Source organism: Antrostomus carolinensis, unplaced genomic scaffold, assembly GCF_000700745.2.
Source record: "Antrostomus carolinensis isolate BGI_N321 unplaced genomic scaffold, ASM70074v2 scaffold34408, whole genome shotgun sequence".
In the NCBI taxonomy this organism is placed as follows: domain Eukaryota; kingdom Metazoa; phylum Chordata; class Aves; order Caprimulgiformes; family Caprimulgidae; genus Antrostomus; species Antrostomus carolinensis.
Genome location: NW_010332999.1, coordinates 1 through 13,210, shown reverse-complemented (window position 1 = coordinate 13,210; position 13,210 = coordinate 1). Strand labels below are relative to the sequence as shown.

Below are 13,210 nucleotides of genomic sequence, written 5' to 3'. Positions count from 1 at the left end.
AGGTATCTTCTTGTGAGTTGAGGATCTCCTGCTAAAGCATACTGAGACTTAACACCCCCATGTTGAAGTCTAGAGCTGCAGCAGGACAACTTGTCTGGCATTGAGCAGATGCTCCAGAAAGGTTGAGGTGTCCAGCAGGTCTTGTGTCCTGCTTTTATACCCATGGATGTCTAGGAAGCTCCATGGGGCCTCAAATGACTAATCCAGGTCCAGCTCTTCCCATGGAGCTCATGAAGAAGCAAGTTAATTTTCATAAACAAGGATGAGCAGGGTAAAACTTCTCCATGAAGTTATTTTATCATCATTACTATGGACCCTCTTGGCTGGCTGCCACTCAGCAATGGCACAGATTTAATTAACAATTTAATTAAGTCTATGCAAAAATATTAGCCACTCTTCTCAGTGTATTTAAAGTCACGTGACCCCTTACCTTGGCATGGATATATTTATAAAGGTGTTTTGTGCCATGATGGTTATCTACATAAGTGGGAAGAAGGAGGGGGCTATACTGGTATGAAGCCCTTTTGTACTGGTGAGGTTCCAGCAGCGTCTGGGAGGCACCAATATAGCAGGGAAATAATCACAAGTTGTTTTTGGAGCTCACATCATAAGCTCTTCTGCTGTGCTGCTCATCTGTGGCAGGATCAGCTGACAAGCGCTGATCATTGAACTGGGTCGAACATTGGAAAGGTTTCTCTGATCCCAGACATCTGGGGTTGGACAACCTCATCCTCCCCTCTCCCCTCCTTCTGCTTTTAGGGCCACAAGATTGGTGAAGGGTTTAGAGGAGAAGCTGTACGAGGAGAGGCTGAAGTCGCTTGGTTTGTTCAGCCTGGAGAAGAGGAGACTGAGAGGAGATCTCATGGGGGTCTAGAACTTCCTTCCAAGGGGCAGAGGAGGGGCAGGCGCTGATCTCTTCTCTCTGGCCACCAACGAATGCCAGGAGCAGAGGGAATGGCAGGAAGATGTGGCAGGGGAGGGTGAGGTTGGCCATGAGGAAAAGGTTCTTGAGGCAGAGGGTGGTGGAGCACTGGAACAGGCTCCCCAGGGAGGTGCTCATGGCACCAAGCCTGACAAGATTCCAGAAGCATTTGGCCAAGGCCCTCGGACACATGGTCTGAATCTTGGGCTGGTCCTGTGCAGGGACAGGAGTTGGACTCCATGATCCTTGTGGGTCCCTTCCAACTCACAACATCCCATGGTTCTATGATTTCTATGATTAGCTGTGTACTTTCCCAAGTTCAATTCTGTGTTGTTGAGCTACCAGCTGGGATTGTCCCCCACTCTGCCTTTAATGTTGCTGGAGCCCTGGCTTGTTCTCCTTTCGCTGCTCTACTTTGGCATGTGCTGCCATCTGAGGTTTGCTTCCATATTCCCCACGTCATGAGGTGATGCTGATAAAGTGCAGCTACAGCTCATCCCATCCCAGAGATGCTCCTGGATGATCAGTGGGTCTGTGGCTTCTCAACCCAGGGAAAAAGCACCGTGCTGGTCCCAAACCTGTTCTGGGGTGTCCATCTGCTTTGGTGGCTTTGCACAGCAGCTGAGCCAGCTCCAAGGCTTGGGGAAGCAGCCCTGGTTTTTCCAGAGCACCATCTCCTCAGTGCACTGGGTCATTTAGGCTCCCTACAGCCATGAGGAGAGACAAGTATCTCTGGGAGCTGGTTCACTGCACGTGAGTTAGACACTTGCCTGAGATGAGAGGATTCCTGTGATGTCCATCTGTCCATAGTCACTCTAGAGAGAGTTTAAATCATGAATTCAGACTAGACATCCTTAGCTGTTCCCAGTCCAGCAGTGCTGGGATGCTCTCCTCATCATGGCTTGTGACAATACTCACACACATGTGATCTCCTGCCTTGTGTTTCCACCATTTTTTGCTATCAGGTCGATACAGCAGCATCCATCCCAAGCCCTGTCATCAAAATAGATGTGGATGGCATTTATGGCCCAGGCTGGACATGCAGGCTGTGCTCTCTGCGTTAACCTTGACCTCAAATGTTCTGTCAACCTCCCTGGCTCCTGAACACCAGTGCATTCAGCTCAGATAAGGGTGGTTCATCCCTAAACAAGTTTCTACCACAGCCTGGTGGGACAGAGGGTTGACCTAGTGGACCCAAACCCTCCTGAGAAGCTCTGCACCATGGGGAGACTCACAAAGTACTAATGGGAAGACCCAGGAGTGATCTCAGAGCCACCATGCACCTCTCCTAAACCCTCCTGGGGCTTGGTGTGAAACACCAGCAGTGCTTGATGCAGCTCAGATCCACAAACTTCAGATCCTCTCACCCACTAAGTATTTGGTGTTCAGATTATTTTTCTTCTTCCATTTTAGGTTATAAATACCCAGTCTGGATCTCAAGCACAGGATTTTTTTCTCACTTGTGTGTTTCCTCTTTCCTCATTTCTGGTTTTCATTTGTTCACACTGGTTGGTTGTTGCCATTTCATAATTTATTTATTCATAGGGAAGTCAACGGGATGTTTTGGAGGCTTGAGCTGAGTCTTGCTGCACTGGTGAGCCAAGGCCACATCTGATTCCTACAGGAGACTTTTTTTTGGTGATAGCAGTGGAATTTGAGCCAATCATCAATTCTGAGCCCTCTGCAGCCATTATCTCATGTGGAGGCTTTGATCACAGCAGATTTGTCCCATCTGGCTTCCACTTTCTGGGTCAAATGTGTCACCACTAAGGTAAGTTATGACCTTGTCAGGCTGAAGAAGAAAGTGTCCAGCATAGGACTATTAATTGGGATTTGTAGTTGCAATAAAGAATTGGTTTTGGCTTTTCAGGTGAGTTTTACTAATGAGCAGGTGATAACCACATCAGACAAGATGCTCTTCTCCAGGAGAGAGATGAACAGTTGATCCATATATCAAACCAAAGTTGATATCTTGTTCCATAGAGGCATATGTTGAGGCTGGTGGTCTCCTGCACAAGGCTGAGCAGTGGGATGTGGTTGTGATAGCACCACTTGAGTGCTTCTGGTCCACCAAACCTCCTAGGCTTCTAACAGCAGCGATAGCCAAGGGGATTACTTCAGGCAAAGCGGGGCAAAGCCCAAGTTCTCCTGTGAACTGTCCCTCTAAAAAATCGCTCACTCAGTGTCTAAGATTAGCTCCTTCTGGCAGCTCCAGCAGATGCAGCTGCTGGGTAAATTTAGATCCTTAGTGAATGGGTTATTTTCTCTCCTGGAGTATCCAAGTCAGGTGGACAGTGCAGAGTCACTGGGCTTTGCCATGTGAGTCACCCACGTCAACACCGGGAGGTGGATGACACTGTTTGTCCTCCTGGGCAACAAGGACCTGAGCTGAGCCACCCACAGAAGCAGAGTCTTTGGTCTTGGCAGCTCAGGGTGGCTTCGGCTGTGCAAGGACACCCGTATGGGACAGAAGAGCTGAGTTTCATGCTAGGAGGAAGCACATAATCTCATAGCTATTTTGGTAGTAAAGAGTAAATCTGAGATAATGGACAGGCCAAGAAACATCTACCAAAGCTTCAGTAGCAGACCTGTGTTAAAAAGGGACATGCCTGGCAGTGGAAGGGGTATTGGAGATGTGACTAGAGATACCACCAAGGCACAATACCTGCCCTTACTTCCAATGCTTTGGGTTGGGCCCCCAGAAATAAAACCAACATGGCTTCTAACTCAAAAACTACATGGATGACAGTTTGATGACTTGTGATATTTCACCAGGACGATGGTGGAATCAAAACAAAGGTGAATATGAATCAAGGTGCAGCCAAACCTCCAATATGGTCGTGCCTCTAAGGTGGGTTTCTATCAAACTCAACAATGTCTTGTGTCACAGTTAGAGGTGGGAGGTGAGGACCTGCAAACAGATCCTTGTGTCTCTCAACTCTGATAATAGGGCATTGCTCAGGGTGTCACCTGCTTCACAGTGATGAGCAGCAGCCACCATAGACGTTCAACATTTATTTACTACAGAAATAAATGACATTTATCAGGGACTTCTTCACAAATTACTTTGGCAGAGCTGAAAGCTGGCTAAGAACTGATCCCGTTTCATCCACAGGAAAGCCAAGAACACACCAGCACCAAGCATCTCAACCCATGTTGCAAAGTGGTCCAGATTCTGCCCTCACCAAACTTTGACACAACTAGACATAAGGCCTCTGAAAGTTACTCTAAAGTGCAAGAAATCCAGAGCTATTCTTCAGTTATAAGCCCACTTCCCCAAGGCACCAGGTTTCACATATAAACATTTATTCAACGCACTCCCTATGCAGTGTCCCAAAATCTCCTTCTCCAAGAAGTCTTCCAAGCCTCCAAGGAGGCTTCTTCTCCACCACCCAGCTCCAAATCACTGTCCTTCATCCAAGGACTTTTTACTTTGGTTGTATGTACGTTTGTGCTCATTCAGCCGTGCAGTCATGGGTTTAGGCTACGTGCACCAAAGTCAGTTGAGTAAAGGGTTGGCTGCAGCATCTTCTGTTCCTCAGCCATGGGGAGGAGTGTGAGCGTAAACTTTTGTCCCTGGTGTGCAAAACACATGAGCTGGATTTAGTTTGAGTCTGAGGACATGTATCACAGCAGGATGGTCATGGTGGCCATATCAGTTTTCAGACCCAGCAGTGGACAGCCCTTTGGATGGGAGTTGGGGTCTGAGGACGGAGTAGTTTCTTCAGCATGCCTGCTCCTCTGGCAACTTGCACATGATGTGCTTTGGCTGTGAAGTGTTTCCTGAGCTCTCATTAACTATGCCTGATGTTGTCACTAAATCATTTTTTTTTTCCCCAAGACATTTAGCACTGAAGGGACCTCTTTTGCAGAGAGTTGAAGATCAGAACAGCTATCGCTCTGCACCGCTGACAGTGGTGGGGAGATAATTACCCTTCAATTTGCTGTTCTTAGTCCTCCTTCCCTTTGCTGTAAAGACTGTACTATTGATTTATTAGCCTCTTGGTAGCTATAGATCATGCAGAACCATTTCACAGTCTTTGCTGCACAACCATAGATGCCAAACTCTTGACAGCAGATGATGACTATTTCTTGTAGCAAAGAAACATGGGGTGCTTGGGCTGGAAGCAACCTGGGAATGGTCTGCTCAGAGCAGGCTCAGCACCAGCTAATCCCTTTCTCATAGCTGTGTGTCTGGCCTACCCTAAAAACTTCAGCTGTGGGACTTGGAGAGTCTTCTCTGTGAGACATGGGCTACTACAGGTCCTGTGGGAGAGCTGAATGCTGGTGGGACATGTGGTATGAGAAGCAGGGGGTGAAATCTCTAGGCCTGCACAATGCCAGGGGGTCAGAAAAATGAAGGGGATGGCTCTTTCTGGCATTAAAGAAATGTCCTGAGAGCCTACCTCAGCCATCTGCCACACATGAGGAGCCTGTGAAACACCCACTGTGTCTTATAGAAAATCTTTCCTGAAGCAAGAGGGTGACCTGTGCCTTCCAGGTGACTTCTACATGGATGAGCTACAGCAGTCCGAGTGCCAGGAGTGCTTGGAGAGCCCTTGCCAGTGGCTGGCCCAGCAGTGGTGGCTGGAGGGGAGATGAAGCTTTGGGACAAGCTGGTTGATGCCTCCCTCTACTCCACCTTTGCTTTGTCACACTTCTCCTCCTCGATAGCCAGGATGCGCTCACGCTCTTTGATCAGCTGCACTCCACAGTATGTGATGAACCAGATGGACAAAGTGCTGACAGGGAAACCTAGAAGATGGAGGGAGACATGATCATCTTGGTGTAGCTGCTTGCCTAATGAGGCCAGTTATTCTCAAGCACTGCTGCTTCTTGAGTGGGTTTGGGAGGTCCCACAAGTTCATGATGGCCAACAACATTTTCCATTGTGGATCCAGCCCTACAGCTTCACTGAAAGGTGAGAAATCCCCAGGATCAGATTTTAGATGAAGCTTTCCCTGAGCCCACCAAGGCATCATGGACCATGGTTAATGTGGGAACATGTCAGAGTGGCTTTGAGCACACCCTTACCCTCAATCCTCCTTCTGCCCCCCAAGTGCAGACTCAGTGGTTGACTTTCTGCCCATTCAACCTGCCTGTGTCCATCACTGTTCAGCACTGTGACCTTCTGAAAGCTTTGGGTCCTGCTGATGCTGAGGATCAACCCCAGCTTTGTCCTGTACCTAGTGAGGACACAGTGTGTGCCCAGGGAGACACGTTTTTGTCCTCTAGGTAAGCGACTGGGAGTTGGGAGCTCTCCCTCCACTTAAGAAGGGTCTGATGACATTTGTAACCATGAGTCTGGTATCCACAGCAGAGAGGGGAGACAGGCTTTGGACCTGCTAAAACAAGACCTCTGAAATGGATAATGACACCACAAAAAGCTAGCCAGCTCAGTGAGCAGGAACTTCTGGCACACTGAGCCCAGACTGTCACATTATCCATTTCCTACGCCAGTGCCACCCCAGAGAGGGGGATGGGACAGGCTCCCGATGACTATTTATACCCTGGGCTGCTCAAGAAGACTCCAAAATAGTGCCACCATCCACTGATTAGAAACATACAGAGAGGACTACACCATGAGGATTTGTACCTGCCACCTTCAGGTTGATGCAGGAGTAACTGCTAAAGCAAAAGGAGATGAGGTAGGACAAGTACATCCCTTTCTCCAGCAAGGGGACCATTTCTCAGCCCACCTTGGTGGGACAAATGTGACCTTTGCGTTACTACAAGGAGTCTAAATCACTGTATCAGGCTGTGCTAGGAGCTGTGCAAGCACACCTGGAAGGCAGCTCATACCCCAGACAGCTCACAGGAGAAGGGCGGGAGCTAAGAAACAGCTTCCTGCACCCTTGGAACAATAATTAAGCACATTGGCAGCAGCCATGTAACAAGCCAACAGCCAGGCCACCAAGAGGACTTAGAAGTCTCAGTCTTCAGCTTCCCTACCAGTGTCACCTCATCAAGACCAGAGATGGGGAAGGCTGATAGCATCTTACCAATCAGAAGGAGTCTCCTGGTGACCAGCAATGCAAACTCCAGGCTGTTGAGGGCAAGGATGTTGTAGAGGACGATGGCCCAGAAATTTACTGCACCAAAAGCTGCCCTAATCCGCCGAGACATGGCCGCTGACATTTTGGACTGTGGAGAGAAGAGGAGCAAAGGGTGAGGGAAAAAGAAGGTGTAAGGAAAGGGGATGGACTGGTCCAACTCCAGCCAAACTCCAGCTGGGATTGCAGAAGGGTAGGCAAAAATTAGGGCAGCCTTTAGTGTCTCTGGGATGAAGAAATGTAAAGACAAGGTAAAACTTCTGCTCTGCTGCTGGACTCAGATGCATCTGGGGCCCTGAGCTGGAGTTCCAACATCCAATGGGTAGGGGAAAGATGCTACACACGGTTTCATGATAATTGTCATGGCCGAGTACTGCTTTCTTCATAGAATCACAGAATGTTGTGAGTTGGAAGGGACCCACAAGGATCATCAAGTCCAACTCCTGTCCCTGCACAGGACAATCTCAAGATTCAGCCCATGTCCCTGAGGGCCTTGGCCAAATGCTGCTGGAATCTTGTCAGGCTTGGTGCCATCAGCACCTCCCTGGGGAGCCTGTGCCAGTGCTCCACCCCCCTCTGCCTCAAGAACCTTTTCCTCATGGCCAACCTCACCCTCCCCTGCCACATCTTCCTGTCATTTCCTCTGGTACTGGTGTTGATGGCCAGAGAGATCAGCACCTGCCCCTCCTCTTCCCCTTGGGAGGAAGTTCTAGACCCCCATGAGATCTCCTCTCAGTCTCCTCTTCTCCAGGCTGAACAAATCAAGTGACTTCAGCCTCTCCTCATATGGCTTTCCCTCTAAACCCTTCCCCAATCTTGTGGTCCTGTTGGCTTGGGTAAGCCGTTCCTCAAGGAAGATGAATGATGTTGTACACCAGGATTATTATTAGTCCTGTGTGCAAGTCACTCCCAGCTCCAAGTAGAATTTGTTTCTTAGGAATAAAAGAAATAATAATAATAATAATAATAAAAAAAGAGCTGAAAACTGGTGACAGCAGCAGAGTGAAATTGTCACTGGCACATAATCCTCAGGAGCAGCTGCTGCGAGTGGAGCGGGGAAGTGGTTTATAGTGATCTTCAAAGAGCACGATGAATCCCCAGGCCGCTTAGTCCTGAGAATTGTGGTGCCGCAGGGAAGGAGATTTCACTGCCTGCGAGTGCTGTAATCTGATTAGAAGTTCAATGAGGAGGATTGCTCTCCAAAATTTTTATTAAAAAAAAAAAAGTCTTTACCAAGGTTTAGGACCTCCAGACTTTAGGTTGGGTAAAATAAGCAACAGAATTATTTCCAGGATGGAGTTTCTTAAGTTTTTCTTCCAACATGTCCCCAAAACACTTTGGTCCCAAACAGAGATGGGGGCACTAAGCTTTGGGGTGGCTGGAAAATAATTCATTCTCGTACCTAAACATTTGCTTTTCTCCGAAATCAGATCAAAACCACTCAGAACACCAAGATGTTTTTCAGAACGAGAACTAATGATTTCCATATGGAAATGTAGAAGAATTTCCCCATGGACAGACCTCAGATTTTAGGTCTCTTTGTGGTACTTTGATGCCTCTTTGGTGCTGCATTCCTGATTTCTCTTGGAACTCTGTTTTCCCTCTGAAAGCTTCACACCCAACCTAAATTCCCCATGAAGGGAAGGTGGGAATCGGCTCTGTGTGGATGACACAGCACGTGACATGAAAGGATACAGAGCACCAGGACTGTGATTCCCTTGCACAGCTGAGTAGCTGGTCACAGGGATGCTAAAGCCCATAGGAGAGACCTTAAGATCTCCATGCAGGACGCTTGGACACGGAGCTGCATGTCAGTCTCAGCTGAAAATGGATCTGATTTGTATAAAGAAGTTTGAGTTCCCTACAATCATGGACATTTTCCAGCAGCAGTTTGCCCCCAGACCCATTGACCTTCCCCTGTCCACTTACAGACCTTCTCCTTACCTCCAGTTTGGCAAAGGGCCCCTGCTGGAAGAACTTCTGCACCCAGAGCTCAAAGTTAAGACCAAAGCAGTTGAAGATGGACCAGATGTAAACGATCTCACAGGGCCCCAGCCACAGGGTGGTGACGGCAAAGGTGGCGATTGTGGCCATGAGCTCCTTCATGATGTTGTCATGGTTCTCTCCAATGTGGTCATACACGTACCTAACAGCCAAGGAAAGTGGTCAGTGCTGCCCATAGTCAAGTAAAGCCCTCTGGAGTCCCACACCCACCCACCAGGAAGGATGTTTTGGCTGACATGTTCTAGCAATAAACTGATTTTTGGTACAGTCCAGCTACACGTGGCTTGCTTTCCTCACAAACCTATAGCTCCAGAAGGACAAAATGCCACCCTTTCCCCCTATGGCAAGTAAAGGGTTGATAAAATGGGGGGATCTGTAGAGCTGCAGGCCATCTCATGCTTGCTGGTGCACAGGATTTCAGCACAGAGGAGCCACCACCTTCAGTAGAGGTTTGTTGGTAAGTACTTATGGCTGAATAAAGCTGAAAGCCTGGGGGAGACGTAGATGGAGCTCAGGCCACCCTTGTAACCTAGGATATGGGAGACCTGGGCTCAATTCCCCTTTCCTCCTGGTGGAATATGAACATGACTATTCCTTCCTTGAGGGAATGCTAAACCCACCAGACTTAAAGGGTTTTCTAGGGCAGGACTCTTATTCCCAACTTTAGAAGGTTCTGTTGCACTTTGTGGTGATTAATTCAATGGTCTTAGGGATAAACAGATCAACTATGACTTCATGCCACAGTGGCATTCACCCAGAAGAGAGGACACCTCATCTTTGGGATGAACAGCATTTAATGCTTCATTGCTATGTGATGAAAGAGAAGACCCTGAACCAAACTCGAGATGGTTGATTAGACACTTACTTGCACAGCCAGTCATTAATCCCTCTGTCAAAATGCCTAAAAAAATGCAGATGATTAAAAACATGTTGAAGGACACAGTGCAGTGACACCCTTCCACACAGCAGTCAGCCAGAGAAGACACATGGTCCCTGGGTCAGGCATTTCTTGAACCTTATTCACAGCAGTTCTCCATGCTCCTTCCTTGAACAGGTCCCACTACTACTGATGTGGTTTTAACCTAAGCACTGGAACAGGTTGCCCAGAGAAGTTGTGGTTGCCCCATCTCTGGAAGTGTTCTTGGCCAGGTTGGATGAGGCTTTGAGCAACGTGGTCTAGTGGAAGGTGTCCCTGCTGATGGCAGGGGGGTTGGAACTGGATGAGCTTGAAGGTCCTTTCCAACCCAAACCATTCCATGATTCCTGCCCAAGAATAATTCCCCAGACTATGGCCAGGTCTAGACTATAGGTTCAGTATAGACTGTTCAATGTGGTCTCCAACTGACAGGTCAGCTGCTCAGAATCACAGTGCAGACCTCCTCCCCACCACACACATTTCATTCAGGTCAAACATGCTGTCTCTCTTCATCAATGCATGTGGGTTACTCACGTTTCTGCGAAGACGTAGAGCATGGTGATGCATTTTGGGGGCTGGGGTGGGTCCAAGTGGTCCAGTCTAGCAATAGTGTTGATGACTCCAAACATGACAGCAGCTTTCACCCAGTCGTACACCAAATTGGAGTAGGCCAAGCCAGCTGGAGTAAAAATGAAAGTCAAACACACGAAGAAGAGCATGGGGTGTACCATTTTCAGGACTTCGGGTAACATCAAAGTTGTGGATGCCCCCTCCCTGGAAATGTTTAAGGCCAGGCTGGATGAGGCTTTGAGCAACGTGGTCTAGTGGAAGGTGTCCCTGCTGATGGCAGGGGGGTTGGAACTGGATGATCTTTAAGGTCCCTTCCAACCCAAACCATTCTATGATTCCATGATCATGTCCCGTGGGAGCACACAGTCTATTGCAACAAACATAACTCCAAGAGGACAGTCCAATGCTGTCTTGGGCCAGCGATGCTTTTAAAACTAAGTAGCTTTTTAAGAAGCTTGAACCAAAGGACAATATCTTCTGGGGATATTTGGGAGCAAACTGTTTATTGGTCTTGATAGTCCAAGAAGCTCATATAGATCTCATTTATTCCAGTACAAGATCTTTCCTCCTCTCTAAGGCTTGTTAACCTATGACAAACTCATCACAGTTCTCGACTCTGACCTCTGAAGTTTTATTGACACCTCCATCAAAATGTCCCCTACCCCAGCTCCTTGTGGCCATAGATGTAATGTTGATGCTACGGCAGAGCCAGGGCCAGAACCTCTGTCTTGGAGTTAAGTTTGACACTGGAAGATGATCCCTACAGGAACAAACACTAAAGATTTCAAACTCCTATCCAAACAGAAGCTAAAATGACCCCACCTTGATAGGTCTCAGCTCAGAGGTGAAGTGCCACACAGTGCCTCAACGTGAACCGTGCCTGAGCTCCCACCATGGACAAGGCAGGTCAAGAACAGTTAGCAGAGCCTGCAGAGGAGCTCAGCTTCCTCTGGAGCAACACATATGCTTGGTCAGTCCACCCAGGTCCCTTAGGACACCCTAAATCAATGCTAGTGTCATTCTAGCTGCATTAGGATTTTCTCCTGGCTTCCAGCTGCCACTCTGGAGAGACATGAGGCTTCTCCAGTCCCTGTTTGTCCTGTGCCAGTCCTGTGTGTATGTCAGACACCCTATAGCATCCCAAATGCCACCATCAGATATGTATTTGACCAGCTGAAATCCTCCATCCAGCTGCCAGATGAATGCCAGCGCTGACACCACTACTCATCCCAGGAGTCTGGCTTCTGGAGGTCCCTACTCCAGCCCTGCTCAAAGCTCAGTCACTGTTGAATGGAGATCAGGTTGCTCTGGACCTTGTCCATTTAAGCATTGAATATCTCTGGGTTTGGAGAATCTATAACTCCTCTGGTCCCGTCCCTTCCAGTTTGACCATCCTTACATGCATCCTTACATGCAATGAGAATCTGTCCTGCTGCACTTTGTTCATTGTGTCCTGTTTCTTCCCTCCCAGCCTCTAAGAAGAAGCCACCTTCTCTCCAACCCTTCTTTAGGTAGTTGAAGACAGCAGCTACAACTCCCCTAAGCTGCTCTTTGTACAACCTATACCCTGTGGCCATTTCAGTGGCTCACAAACACCCATAATGGGTGGCCACCTGTGAAGGCATCTGAGATACCAGATGTGCCTCTTGCAACAGCATGGGGCTGATTTTTTGGAGGTTCTGAGCTCCCTTCCAGTCCAGACAAAGGCAATGGGAATGATTTGGTGCTCAGCCTTTTAAACCCCAAGCAAAACAATTTATTCCAGCACCCAATGCCATCTGACAGACCTCAGCTCTCTGCACTGTCAATGAGAAGAAGGGGGCTTTACTCAAACCTGTCCTACACAGTCATTGATGAGGCATCTCAATGGAGATGGATGGAGATCTGAATCACTCACCACTGCCTTGAAGCTGAGTACAGGTGTGAGCATGTCCAAGCATGGCCACTCACCCAAGGACCAGTCCGAGAGGCGGTTCACGAACTTCAAATCAGAAGGGAGGGTGAGGATGTAGAAGAAGTGGAAGAAGATGTCCACAGCAATGATGGCCCCCACATGGAGGAGGGCATGGACCCGGATGTTCTTCATCTCATCGTCTTTGCGTCTCAGCTCTCGGGTGCTTACCTGTTGGGATGGTAAACCAGGTAAGGGCTGAGCTGAGAGGTAGGATGGCCAGCACATTCCTCCATCTGCAGGACCATTCAAGGTCCAAATTCAGTGCTGTCCTTTAGAAATCACACCATGGGCTACATGCCCTAAATCTCCATGGATTCAGGAAGACTCAAGGGACTAACTCAGGTGAACACATCCTCAAGGAGCAGGACGTGTCCCACCCACAATATCCCTCCAACACCTTCTCCTCAGTGCTGAGCATGGCAGCAATGTGCCTCCTGCAAAGGCTGCTCCCATCACTGGGGTTTCCAGCAGAGCAGGTGCATAGTGTGAGACCCTAGGTGGGGTGAAAACCAGACCAACCAGGGAGCTGGGGTTTATGCTCTTTCTGCAGGGACATGCTCAGAAGTCAACTTTGCTTAAAGGTGGCCCCTTTCACAGGTCACCAAAAGGGAGCAAATGCCCACACCCATCACATTTATAGGATGCCACCGCCTGTAGGCAAGGACATCTGCATGGCCAGGAGAGGTTGGGAGCAGGGCTGGAATCCCACCTGCCAGCTCTGCCAGGTCCAGATGCATATTTTTGGCCAGGATCATTTGGGAGAATCATAGAATCACAGAATGGTTCGGGTT

General features: G+C 48.5%; 1 protein-coding gene across 1 annotated transcript; it reads right to left on the bottom strand.

The window, feature by feature from the left end:
- Positions 1-5,380: 5,380 nt before the first annotated feature.
- Positions 5,381-12,612, bottom strand: LOC104529425 (hedgehog acyltransferase like). Its single transcript, XM_010173730.1, has 6 exons — positions 12,416-12,612; positions 10,430-10,574; positions 9,845-9,880; positions 8,920-9,121; positions 6,925-7,066; positions 5,381-5,677 (listed from the first exon to the last, which is right to left on the bottom strand). The coding sequence occupies exons 1-6, from the start codon at positions 12,549-12,551 to the stop codon at positions 5,556-5,558; spliced, it is 783 nt and encodes a 260-aa protein (XP_010172032.1). The 5' UTR covers positions 12,552-12,612; the 3' UTR covers positions 5,381-5,555.
- Positions 12,613-13,210: the final 598 nt, after the last annotated feature.

Coding starts and splice junctions, on each gene's coding strand:
- LOC104529425 (XM_010173730.1), bottom strand. CDS start 12,551: ATGAAGAACATCCGGGTCCATGCCCTCCTCCATGTGGGGGCCATCATT. Junction 10,575..12,415: donor CCTCTCGGACTGGTCCTTGG/GTGAGTGGCCAT, acceptor TTTTTACTCCAG/CTGGCTTGGCCTACTCCAAT. Junction 9,122..9,844: donor ATTAATGACTGGCTGTGCAA/GTAAGTGTCTAA, acceptor CTTGGCTGTTAG/GTACGTGTATGACCACATTG.